This window comes from Typopeltis vanoorti, chromosome 10 (genome assembly GCF_054136105.1).
Source record: "Typopeltis vanoorti isolate ZY-2024b chromosome 10, IOZ_Tvanoo_1.0, whole genome shotgun sequence".
In the NCBI taxonomy this organism is placed as follows: Eukaryota; Metazoa; Arthropoda; class Arachnida; order Uropygi; family Thelyphonidae; genus Typopeltis; species Typopeltis vanoorti.
In genome coordinates, this window is record NC_143558.1 from 101,522,004 (window position 1) to 101,536,025 (window position 14,022).

At 36.5% G+C, this 14,022-nt stretch overlaps 1 protein-coding gene across 1 annotated transcript in view; it reads right to left on the reverse strand.

Annotated features, from left to right (window-relative positions):
- crn (pre-mRNA splicing factor crn) overlaps positions 1–14,022 on the reverse strand; it is a 300,399-nt gene that overhangs the window by 159,445 nt on the left and 126,932 nt on the right. Inside the window, exon 7 of the mRNA XM_090398753.1 lies at positions 13,033–13,211. Within this exon, the coding sequence (XP_090254879.1) occupies positions 13,033–13,211 (179 nt within the window). The remainder of the gene's footprint in view (positions 1–13,032; positions 13,212–14,022) is intronic.

Consider the following 14,022-nt stretch of genomic DNA (forward strand, 5'->3'; position numbering starts at 1 on the left):
GCATTAAGGGAGGGTCCACTACCCAGACTAGTTTTGACCATTATTGAGGTCTCTTCAGTTGGAGCCAGCCCCAGCAGGAGATACCAGGCAGAAGCAATGGTGAGGTTGTTGTACCCGGTGTTGTATTACCTTACCCCAGTCCTGAAGATATTTTCAGACGCAAACTTTGTTTGCTCACACTTGGATAAAAGATTAAACGAAATTAATTATATTCTAACCAAGTGAAAAATAAACTTTCAACATCTTTCTTTAAATCCAAAGTAATTTAATAAAAAGATAGCACACCGTTTGGCAACTCCTATAGGTAGAGATGACCTTGCTAATGCTTCTTCCTGGTATTTCCACTTGGGCCTGGCTCCCACTGAAGAGACCTGAATAAAGGTCGAGATTTGTTGAATAAGTGTAGGTAGTGGCCTTTCCCTTAATGCATAACATTATACATATCTGCAGAGAGATGTGTTTTGCATTATGGGAGATACTGAGACAGGAGTGATGTTAGCTTGCTCCACCTTTGCAACGAGTTTCCCAGTGTTGTACCACCTTACCCTAGTCCTGAAGATATTTTCAGGCACAAACTTTGTTTGCTCACACTTGGATAAAGGATTAAACTAAATTTATAATAACATCGAATTCGTCCCTCTATCCAATCCTTCTGAAGCTGACTTATTTGCCAGGAACTTTTGATATGCTTTCTTCTTTTCCTTCACTGCCTCTTTAACTTCCTCTGTCGACCATTTAACTTCCTGTGTCCACCAAGGAATTCTGAGTTTTCTATCCTTGCAGACAGCCTCTCTGGCTGAATCAATCAATGTTTTCTTCAGAGCTTGCCACTATCTCCAAAGTTTGATTCCTGTTCTCAAACTCTTTCATTTTTTCTTGAATAATGTTTGTATATTTCAGTCTACAGTTCACATCTGAGAGCTGCTCAACTTTTGTTTGCTTTAAAACTTTCTTACATGTTCTTCTTTTCAATATGAAATTCAATTTTATCCTGCTCAAGAATAATGGGGATCACTTCCAATTTCAATAGTCATAACAGAAGTGTTCACGTTGGGACCCCTGTTGGCTTGTTTACAAGCTGCGAATTCTGCTACCAGCGATCTACAGTATAGTATAGTGCAAGTCTTCTATAGTTTTCTAGTTTTATAGTGTGACCAGCATCTTCTTTATTAGAGACACAATGACTAAAACTCAACGGCCCTTACAGGAACCAACCCTGACAATCATCTCACACAATAGAGAGGGCCTCTCCTCTGTAAAAGAAGATCTTATTGCAAAAATGTGTAAAGAACAAAAATGTGATATTTTATGTCTACAGGAAACACACAAAGGACATCAACAAGCCAGACCTAAAATTGCTGGAATGAAGCTCATAAAAGATATACCACATGAAAAGTATGAAAGTGCTATCTTCTCTCAGCAGGAGCTCCAAGTTACAGGATGCCTAATCACTAAACAAAATAACATAGAAATCCCTGGAAGAGATATGGATAACATCAGTGTTTTTTCAGTATATAAACCACCTAGTATAACCTTTGCTTTTGAAATGTCCCAGTACTTAACACAAAGGAAATCTGCTATTATTATAGGCAACTTTAACAGTCATAGCACACAGCGGAATTATAGTGAAACAAATGAGGATGGAGAGTTAGTTGAATAGTGGGCTGGAAGTAATCAAATGAATCTTATACATGATCCTAAATAGCCATCATCATTTAACAGTGGAAAATGGAAAAGGGGTTATGACCCAGACCATGCATTTGTTAGTAATAGAATAGCTAATCTGTGCACTAAACAGGTACTTGCATCAATCCCAAGTTCACAACATAGACCAATAATGCTGGAAGTTTTCCCAACAGTCCGACTTAAGAAGATCCCACTTAGAAGATGCTTTAATTTTAAAAAAGCTAACTGGGAACAGTTCTCAAGAGAATTAGACATAAACCTGACCAACATTTCATCCAGACCGGAAAATTATGGAAAGTTACCCAAAGCTATTAGACGGTCTGCTACCAGGCACACATCCCTAGAGGTTGTAGAACATGTTACATTCCAGGTTTTACAGAGCACAACGTGGAAATATATGAAAGATATTGTGACCTATATGATAAAGTTCCATTTTCATCAGAAACAATTGATGCAGGAGAGGAACTTATAGCAGCACTGACTGAAAAAAGAAGTCAACAATGGGCAGAAAAAATTAAAAGCTTAGATATGAAGCACAGTAGCAGGAAAGCCTGGCTCTTACTCAAAAAATTATCTGGTGACCCCATAACAGCAGCAACCGAAGTTAATATAAATGCAAACCAAATTGAAACTCAGTTATCTCTGAATGGTAAACAAAGTACTAAAGGAAAAATACTTAAAGATTATATTAAAAAAGTTAGGGATTCAGAAAATAATCTCTTCAAAGCACCATTTATTAAAGAGGAACCAGTAAATGCCTTAAAAGCCTTAAAACCAGGAAAAGCCGCTGGCATAGATGATATCAGAAACGAGATACTAAGAAATCGGGAAGAAAAGGCAACAGAGTGGTTATTAGAATTTTTCAACTTTTGTTGGAAATTTGCTAAAATATCCAGCATATGGAGGCAAATGAAAGTAATACCTATCCTGAAACCAGGTAAACCGGCTGAGGATCCAAAGAGCTAGAGGCCTATAGCTCTCCTATGCACAACACTGAAGCTGTATAGATCGCCCACCGATTAAAGATCCTTCGACCACTTCTGCACATGTCAGAAAAAGGAGTATCCATTCCGATAATAGGGTAATCAATCTGTCTTCTGGGATGAATTTGTTTATTATTACAGGTCGGAAAATTTAGCTTTTCTTTTATGAACATTGCTGTTTTTAAAGTGTTTTTAAATAAAACTATTTTGCTTGTATAACAGTTGGAAAAATGTACGTAGAGTATTAACAAAATTAAAAAAAGGTATAGAATAAAACAAAATTTAACTAGGTTTATTTTTAAGAAAATTTTCTATAAAATAAAAATAATTACACAGCAAAACAGAAATTTTTTCAAATGAACTTAGATATTCTAAACTTACAGTTGAGAGAACTGAGACACTTTAATGTCCTAAACCGATTAATTATTTATGACTTGTTGTGACTCTTTTAACAAATCCATGCAAAAAAAATGTTGGAAAAAAATACCATTATCATCATCATCATCAAATTCCTGCCATGTACCCTCAAGGGGTGTACAGGATATGACAGTACTACATGAAAATATTATATCATTACTAACTTCCTATCTACAATTTTCCTCCAAATCAGTCTATTACTTGTCAAGACTCCAACATCATCAGATCTTATATTTCTATCGTCTAAGGCACTTTGTACCGTATCAATCCACCTATATCTGGTCATCCTCTGGGTCGTTTTGCTGCCAACCTGGCAGAGAACACTTGCTTTGCTAATCTTTCCTCGCCCATTCTATTTAAGTGACCATAACACCTGAGATTAGGTCTGCTAACGCATTCCTGGATGCTGACAATGTCAAGTTCTTTCCTAATATCCTCATTTTTAATATGATATTGCCATTGATGCCATTTGTTCACGCCTCTAATCTTTCTCAGGACTCTCATATCTGCAGTCTCTAGTCTTTGGTCAAGTGTTTTACTTCTGACCCAGCTCTCAGATCCATAAGTTAAAACTGGTTTGAACACTGTCTTGTATAGAGCTAATTTAGTGTTCCGACTAATTTCTTTCTTATTCCATATGAATTTATTCAACCGACTTCCCACCATACCAGCTTTGCTGATTCTGTTGTCTATTTCTATATTTAATTTACCATCATCAGTAAAAATCGTGCCTAAGTAGCTGAAATGTTTTACTTGTTCCACAGGTTCTCCATTCATAACACAGTTGACATTTTCAATGATTCTGCCTATTTTCATTGTCTTTGTCTTTTTATTGCTGACCTTCATACCATATCTATTACAACAGCTATTCAATTTAGTTAGAGAATCTTGCAGACTTGTAGCGGATTTATTTAGAAGTATAACATCATCTGCATAAAGCAAAGAGCTGACATTAACATCTCCAATTTTGATATCAGGTTTAATACCACTTTCCTTCATAATGTGATCCATATAGATAATGAATAACAGAGGGGATAATGTACATCCTTGTCTCACACCAGATTTAACATTAAACCATCTTCCTGTACTTCCTTCAATTCTAACTGCTGACTTACAACTCAAATAAAGACTAAATATTGCTTGATATAATGCCCCATTGACACCATATAACTGCAGCGTTTTGAATAGCTTCTCTCTTGGAACCTTTTCATATGCCTTTTCCAAATCGACAAAACTTAAATACAGATCTTGTTATATTCCCATGCTTTCTCGACTATTTGTCGTAAAGTGAAGATCTGATCCTGACAGCCTCTATTTGGCCTGAATCCAGCTTTTTCTTCACCAAGCTTTTCTTCCACAATTTTTCTCAACCGTTTCTCAAGTATACTTGCATAAATCTTGCCAGGAACACTCAGTAAGGAAATACCTCTGTAATCTCACATTCAGTTTTATTTCACTTTTTATATATGGGTACTATGAGAGCTCTACTCCAATCATCGGGAATTCGTCCCTCTGTCCAGGCTTTCTGAACTATGCAGTGCAGCCACGGTAAGACTCTTATATCATCTACTCCAGCTGCCTTTCCACATTTCAAGCCTTTGATGGCTTTTTCTACTTCAAGTATGGATATGTATTCCTGACTGCATGCCTGGTCAGTGTTTTTTATCACTGTGCTGTCATCACTGCTTGTTTCATTTAGCAGTTTTTCAAAGTAATTACTCCATACTTCAAGGATATCTTTTTCTCCTGTTTTCATGTCACCTGTATCATCTCTAATTCCTTTTACAGCACTCTTTCCTCCATTTCTATGCTTCTTCAACAACCTCCAGAATATTTTGCCACCTTCTTGATATTTATTTTCTATATTCTTGCCAAAGGCCTCCCGTGACTTTTGTTTAGCTAGTTTTACACACTGTTTAGCTTTCTTACATTTGTCTCTGTATTCTGTAAGAATAAAAGCTGACTTATTTGCCAGGAACTTTTGATATGCTATCTTCTTTTCCTTCACTGCCTCTTTAACTTCCTGTGTCCACCAGGGAGTTCTGATTTTTTTATCCTTGCACACAACCTCTCCACATCCCTCTCTGGCAGAATCAATCAATGTTTTCTTCAGAGTTTGCCACTGAATCTCCAAGGGTTGATTCCTGTTCTCCAACTCTTTCATTTTCTTTTCAATAATCTTTCTATATTTTAGTCTACAGTTCACATCTGAGAGCTGCTCAACTTTTATTCGCTTTAAAACTTTCTTACATGTTATTCTTTTCAATATGAAATTCAATTTTATCCTGCTCAAGACTAAACAGTGATCACTTCCAATTTCAAATCCTCTGTACACTCTGGTGTCCTGCACCAGGGAGAAAACATCACTGTCAACAATAACATAGTCAATGAGACTTTTCTTATTCCTAGCCTCTTCTCTCCATGTGAATTTGTGCACATTTTTTTGTTGGAACATGGTGTTAGTAATAACCAGTCCATGTCCTGAGCAGATATCCAACAGATATTTGCCATTATTATTAGCTTTGCTCTTTTCTCCAAATTTTCCCAAAATATTTTTGTATGTCTCACAATCATTTCCTACTCTGCTATTTAGATCCCCAACAAGGACCAACTTTTCCTTTTTCATTGTGTCAGTTGCTTTTTCTAAAGCCTCAAAAAATTCCTCCACTTCTACCTTAGTAGAACCTTCTGTGGGACCATAGGCACAAATAAGTCTCATTGTCCAGTTCCCCATTCTCATATTTGCCCACATTACTCTACTTGAGACTGACTGCCATTCAAGAAGATTAGCCTCGTATTTTGTGTTGAATACTATGGCTACTCCTTCTTTTCCTTGATTGTTATTGCCTGAATATAACATTTTGTATTTATTGCTCAGAAAGATCTCACCAGTTTTGGTCTTTTTTGTTTCAGTCACCCCTATTATGTCGATCTGGTACTTATCTAATTCCTCAGCTAGCTCCATTTCTTTGCCATTCAGGCTTCTTACGTTGATAGTACCAATCTTTAACTCTGGTGATGTTGAGTTGGGGTTTGTTTTCAGATTTGTTCCAGTAGCTGACTTTTCGCTGTTCGCCCTGGTTCCCTGGCGAAAACAACGGGGCCTTGTTTAACCGGGCGACGCCCCAGCCGGCATGAAATTTTGTCATGTTTTACCATCATTTTTTATTTTGGTTTAACCAGTAAGAATACAATTTGGTCGGCTAAATCCCAAATTGCCAGCCCATCCTCGTTCGTTCAGTATCAAAGTAGATACCCAACAGGGTGCACCACGAGAAGGTGAGGATTGGACATTAGGTCAGAAGCCCTGGTCGGTTCTCCACATTCCTTTAAAGGCTATGTGGAGGTCTCCTCTCATTTATACAGCTTTGACCCTTAAGCACCCCAAATACCATTATCAACTCCTTTTAATCTTCAGAGTCATCTGAATCGGTGTCCGAATCACCATCACTTTCACTTAAACTGATCACCAAAGGTTCGCATAATTCTTTGATAATTCCATCTCTGTCCCAATACATATTTTCCAATGAGGTGACACGAGAGCAATATTTTCCCCAGTTTTGAACTGTAATACTTTCAATCGCTTGTTCTGAAAACTTAAAAAGTTTTGACACGTCAATATCCCCAATTACGTTGCAATGGCAAATGAAACTTTTCACTTCTGCCCAAACATACTCAATAGCATTAATATCGCAATGATATGGTGGTAGCTTCAAAGCTAGAAATCCATGCTCTTTGAGCATCGTGTTGAATTTAAATAGTTTAGTTGTGGGCGAGTTTCTTTTGACCAAATTAAGCAATTCAATTTTTCGCATATTGGGGAATGAGAAATATTATTTGCAGGGAGCCAATCCATAAGAACTTGCTTCTTATTAGACCAATTTGGAACTTTGTTTAATCGAATAGAGTGATATGAAACGTTATCAATTATAACAACAGCATTTTTAGGAAGGTTTGGAATCAGTTTTTCTTCTGCCCACTTTTCGAAGATCGTAGAATTCATTTGCCCATGGTAATCTCCAGTAGTTGAATTGGCTTTGTATAGTAAGTTTGAAAAAAACCCATTTCTCCATCGGCGCACAATATTATTATGCGTCGCGAGGCATTTCTGGTTTGTAGTACTCCACATTCTTCTTTAGACTGCCAACATTTTCCATAAATTAAATTACTATCAATCCAAGTTTCATCTAGATACACAATCAGTCTTTTCTCCTCCCTGAAACATCTTATTGCTCTCAAATACTGCGTTCTAGATAAAACAATGTCACTTCACTCCATGATAAGTTTCCTTTTATTCTGGGACTTTTTAAAACAAAATCCTATTTCATGAAGTATTTTCCTTAAAGTTTCTCTTTTCCAAGAAAAATTAATTTTTTCTTTAAGCGCAGGAATCAATTTCGGAACAGTTGGCACTCTTTTCTTGACCATGTAAAATTCGTGAATAGTTCTTATACATAAACACAGCGACAGACAAGAAAGCACGTGATTTTGTGTTAGCGACCAATTCGTACATCCTTCATTTCTTTCTCCACTTCAGCATGAATCAACTATTCTTGGCAAAATGCCAAGTAGAGACCAACAAATGGTGGGTGAACTATATGAGAGGTTAATCTTGAACAGACTAAATCCAGAAATAGAGAAAGTGCTGATAAAAGAACAGGCAGGATTTAGACCAGGAAGATCATGCACTGGACAAGTATTAAACTTAACACAGTTTATTGCTTTGAAAGGGGGGGGGGTTAGCAACAGGAGCTGTATTTATAGATTTGACAGCAGCATATGACACACTAAATCTTAGATAGTCAAAATTTACAGCATGACAAACAGCTATCGGTTAGTGAAGATATTTAGGTCGCTGCTGTTCAGCAGGAGATTCTTTGTTGATTTTTAAAGAAAAAAGAGTAGATGACATTCAGAAAAATGGTCCACCTCAGGAAAGTGTGCTATCCCCCCCACCTCCTCTTCAAAATATATATATATATATATACTAATGACCAACCTATAAACCCATGGTCAAGAACCTTCTTATATGCAGATGACCGGGCAATAGCAAAATCCTTTGATGACATTGAGAAGCAGCTCACACAAGAGCTAGAAACCCTTACAGTTTACTATACGGAAAACCAACTGAAACCAAATCCCAGTAAAACCCAAATGTGTCTTTTCCATCTCAATAATAGGAAGGCGAAGAGAGAGTTGAATATAGAATGGAATGGTGTGAAACTGGTCAATTATCCAAGTCCAACTTAACTAGGTGTTACACCAGATAGGACCCTAAATTATAAGCGACACATAGAGAAGACAGCAGCTAAAATTCAAACACGGAATAATATTCTGCGCTGATTAACATCATCTTGGTAAGGTGCAAATCCACAAGTGCTGCACACCTCTGCACTGGCAATCTGCTTTTCAACAGCCAAGTATGCTAGTCCTGTTTGGGAAAGATCATCACATGTCAAAATTATTGATAAGGTTCTTAAATAAAACATGTCGGCACATTACTGGCTGCCTTAAGTCTACAAAAATTGACTATCTATATTCACTGATTGGCATTGCACCTCCTCACATCAGAAGGACCACACACAGAGTAGATATGAGTGGAAACAACAACTAAATGATGAATGGCATCCTTCGTATGGAGATGATCTTAGCCTCTTATGCAGCACATAAGAGGCTAAGATCAAGGAAACGTTTTATTCACTCAATGGAACCGTTGGTTGATTCCATAAAAGCTACAAGGTGAACAATGTGGCAAGAACAATCTCCAGAGGCTCTGAACTTAAATGAATCTCATCCTTCTGGCTTACATCTTGACTGGCAAAGATGAAAGACATTTAATAGACTGAGTTCCAGAATGGGCAGATCAAAGCAGAATATGGCCAGATGAGGCTAAACAGACAATGACAGCTGCTCATATTTCCAAAAATATTTTTGTGTCTGACAATCATTTCCTAGTCTGGTATTTAGATCCCCAACAAGGACCAACTTTTCTTTTTTCATTGTGTCGGTTGCTTTCTCTAAAGCCTCAAAAAATTCTTCCACTTCTACCTTAGTAGAACCTTCTGTGGGACCATAGGCACAAATAAGTCTCATTGTCCAGTTCCCCATTTTGATATTTATCCATATCACTCTACTTGAAACTGCCTGTCATTCAAGAAGATTAGCCTTGTATTTAGTGTTCATTACTATGGCTACTCCTTCTTTTCCTTGATTGTCATTGCCTGAATATAACATTTTGTATTTATTGCTCAAAAATATCTTACCAGTTTTGCCCTTTTTGTTTCAGTCACGATCTGATAGTTATCCAATTCCTCAGCTAGTTCCATTTCCTTTAGCCATTCAGGCTTCTTATGTTGATAGTACTGATCTTGAACTCTGGTGATGTAGAGTTGGGGTGCGTTTTAGGGTTTGTTCCAGTAGCTGACTTTTCGCTGTTTGCCCTGGCGAAAACAACGGGGGCCTCATTTAACCGGGCAACACCCCAGTCGGCATGAAATTCTGTCGTGTTGTACCATCATTTACTATTGCGGTTTAAGCCAAGAATACAATTTGGTCAGCTAAATCCCAAATTTATATCTTTATATCTGCAGAAGCATGTTTCTTGAAGAAACAAAAATCTGATAGTATGGCATAGAATTGAAGTCTCATTAGTGGGAGCCAGACCCAGAAGTGATACCAAGGATGAAGTAATGCTTTAGTCATCATTTGCATATACAAGTAGCCAAAAGGTGTCACACCTTATTACTAAAATACATTGGTGCCTTGGCGCTAACAACGGCCTCAGATTACGACATACTTGGTTAACGACGAGTGGCTCTAATAAAAAATCTGTTGGTTAATGACACAGGCTTTGGTTAACGACTCTCGATTATGTGAACCTCTATCCGATCTAAAAAACTAGAATTTTCCGATCGCACTCAGCCACGCATTGGAAGACATTGTCAAATAGAGAACAGCCACGTGGCATAGCTGTGAAGCTCAGATATGTTTGACCCATTATAGCTTACGTTTACGTTTTCCATTTATTGTTTCTTTTCTTGTAGTGTACTGTGCTTTATTTTAAAATTTGTGGTTATAAATGTGTTTTATGATGAAAATGAGTATTTGAGCATTTATTTTTTATGTGTTGGTTCATATAGACAATAAATCGGCAGGTGCATGTCACTGTTCGTTCACCAACAAAAGGCAAAATCAAATCTCATCTGTATAATAATCGTCGTATCTATAAGCTGCTAATCAGTGCATGTAGTGTATCTTAAGTGCTGTATCTAATATCGTCACCTTACAAGCAAAATGCACTAAGTCAAAAATTGCAGGTTTCGAATTTAACTGTTAACTTTTATTTCTAAAAGTGTTTTTTTTTTTTGAACTTTTACTTTTATTTTCAGGTGACGATATGTTCTTTGTATCTCTTGTCTTAGTGTTGTACAATATGTAGTAATAATACCGTATTTTGCATATCTTTTTTTTATACAGTGAATTTTTTTTAGCGTGTGACAAAATGGGTCCCAAAAAGAAAGCTGGTGAGGGAAAAAAAAACAGCAAAATTTTCTCTATGGAACAGAAGAAAGAAATAACAGCAAAATATCATGAAGGTGTGAAAGTTATGCAGCTAGCTCGAATATATGAAACCAGTCATTCTACAATATCAACCATTTTGGTTAAGAAAGAAGAACTTATGGTAGCTAAGGGAACTTCAAGGTTCGAATGTCAGAGGGCTTCTTTTTGAGCAAATGGAAAATCTATTACTAATTTGGATCAAAGAAAGAGAAATGGCAGGTGATACTACATCTCAAAATGTAATCTGTCAGAAAGCTAAACAGATTTATCAAAATTTGAAAAAGAAGACTTCGGGATCAATAACTTGATCTTGAAGTCTATAAAGGTAGCAGAGGTTGGTTTGACAACTTTAAAAAACAGGAATTCAGTGTGGACAGACACAGAGAGGCAGCTAGTGCTGACAAAGCAGCAGCAGATAAATTTGTCAATAGCTTTACAAGAATTATAGAAGAAGGAGAATACCTATCTCAACAAGTCTTCAACTGTGATGAGACTGGGTTACTTTGGAAGAAAATGCCCAACAGAACATTTATCACAAAAGAAGAAAAAACACTTTCTGGGCATAAACCAATGAATGATAGATTAACATTGCCTTTAGCAGCAAATGCAAGTGGATACTGCAAGGTAAAACCAATGTTAATCTACCACTCAGAGAATCCCCGAGCATTCAAAAAGTTCAATGTCTCTAAACCCAATCTCGGTGTTTTGTGGGAGTCTAACAGCAAAGCCTAGGTCACAAGAATAGAATTTAGAGACTGGATTCGCGAAGTGTTTGGACCAACAGTCAAAGCCTATCTTGAGCAAAACAATCTGCCTCTAAAAGCCATTTTAATCCTTGGATAATGCACCTGGCCATCCAACAGGCATACAAGAAGAACTACCAGAGGAATTAGATTTTATCAAGGTGATTTTTCTTCCTCCCAAGACTACATCTCTGATTCAAACTACGGATCAGCTGATAATTGCAAATTTTAAAAAACTTTACACAAGGGCACTTTTTACCAGGTGCTTTGAAATGTGTGAGGCTACCAACATAATCCAAGGAAAATTTTGGAAGGAAGAATTCAACATTGTCATAGCAATTAGGCTAATTGTAAAGGCTTGGCAAGACGTAACAATGAAATGTCTCAAAGCAGCATGGAGGAAACTGTGTCCTTCCTTTGGTAATGAAGAAACTTCAGATGAAGGACACAAATTGGTAAAGAATATTGTGGCAATTGCTCATGATCTTAACTTGGAAGTAGAGGAAGAAGATGTTGAAGAATTATTGGAGATGTATGACCGAGAACTGACTACTGACACGCTAAAAGAACTTTTCAAGCAGCAATGTGAAGAAAAGGAAATGGAAATTTCATCTGAAGATGAGGATGGAGAGAAAGAACAAATTACAACTGCTGAAATCAAAAATGTTTTGGCAAAGCGGGAGGAAGTTCAAAATGTTGCTATGAAATGGAATCCAAACAAATCTGAGGTTATCAGAATTGCAGATCTATTTAATGAAAAGTCCATGCAGTTTTTCAGAGACATTTTAAAAAAGAGGCAGAAGCAAACAACCCTAGACATATTTTTTACAGGTCCATTTGTCAAAAAACTCGGAAGTGAGCCCGATTTTCCTTCTGGTGAAGATTGATAATTAAAAACTGTTTTCATAAACAATTCATTTTATTAATGTTAATTTTTCTGTAGCAAATACATGTACTGTATAACAAATAAATGATATTTACCATATTTTTATAACATTTTAAATGAGTTTTATCTCATTTTTAATATGTACTATGGTTGTGGGGAGGAGCCAAAACAAATTAATCAATTTTCAATTAAATCTTATGGGGAATCGCGCCTTGGATAATGATGGTTTTCGTTAATGACGGTAATCCTGGAACAGATTACCGTCGTTAACCAAGGCACCACTGTACTCTGAATTAGAGAGATGTTGAAAGTTTTTCCACTTGGTTATACTATAAATTAAAGATGACAAGAAATCATATTCTTGGTTTAATCCTTTATTAAAGTGTAAGCAAACAAAGTTTGCACATGAAGTGACTTCATGACTGGGCAACTCATATATAGAGTATATACTATGGCAAGTGATGTGAACTCATGAGCTTCTATATACGAGTTTACCAGTCGTGAAGTTACTTCACGCACAAACTTTGTTTGCTTACACTTGGATAAAGGATTAAACCAAGAATATGATTTCTTGGCATCTTTAATTTATAATATAACCAAGTGAAAAAACTTTCAACATCATGATTAAAAGTTTGGTAACCACTCTGGGTATAAAGAAAAAGAATGCTATTAGGATTCTCTCATATTCAGAAAAATATAACAAAAGATTAAATTTTCATCATATAATGGAAAAGCATGTTAAAAATAGTATACTCACTTCTCTTTGATTTTCTTCAAATTTTGCAAACGCTACATATAATTTTTCATCCATATGTTCATTTCCATAAAATTCCACTGCACGTTCATATATATTTCGAGCATTTGATATATAGCTGTGTTGTTCTTCAAACCTAGCATACCTAATCCAGTTCTTTATTTCAGGATGTACTATTACAAGTTATCATAGTTAAAGAAATAATAAACTGCATATGATTATATTTAAAAGCATACACATGATTAATATTTCAATTAATGCTAATATATCATTGAACATATACATAATATAAGAGGAGACTATCCTATTGTACCTTGTCACGGAGAAGAGACATGATCCTAGGATATCGTGAGAGCAATGTCATCAGGTCTTGTACTCTAGTAGGGCCACCAAAAGCAGTAAGGTCAAGTGGAGAGGTTTCAGACTGAGTGCAATCCGAGATCAGAACAACTAACTGGGAAGAAGAAAAGATTCCAAATTTCGATGGACAAAATGGTAGAAGAAGGCTGTATCATTGAAACCAGATCACTGAGCTGTCAAGTACTGTGTTTGCTGTAGTATCAGGTAACCAAAAAAGTTCATGTGGTGCACAGAAATAGTTTAAAAAATTTGTTTCTGGTGATGAATCACTTGAAGATGCACCACTCCTTACTCACATACCACTGTTGAAAATAATTCTACATTAATGACAATAACTTTCATAAATGTTTAATGTGAGTGGTGAAACAATTCGTTTAGACTTGCATCAACTTGAAAAATCATGGAAGCTAAGCAAATAGGTCCCGCAAAGGCTACCAATTTGTTCTTCACTTCTTTCACATCATAAAAACAAGCTGTTTTTGGATTACTTGCTCACTTGTGATAAAAAAAAGGATCTTGTACTTCTAACAGGAAGTGAACTTACCATTGGTTGTCATCAAACGACCCAGTACCACACACTTCAACGGCACTGCTTCATCCCCAGAAGACTATGCTTTGTGGGGGGGGGGGGGG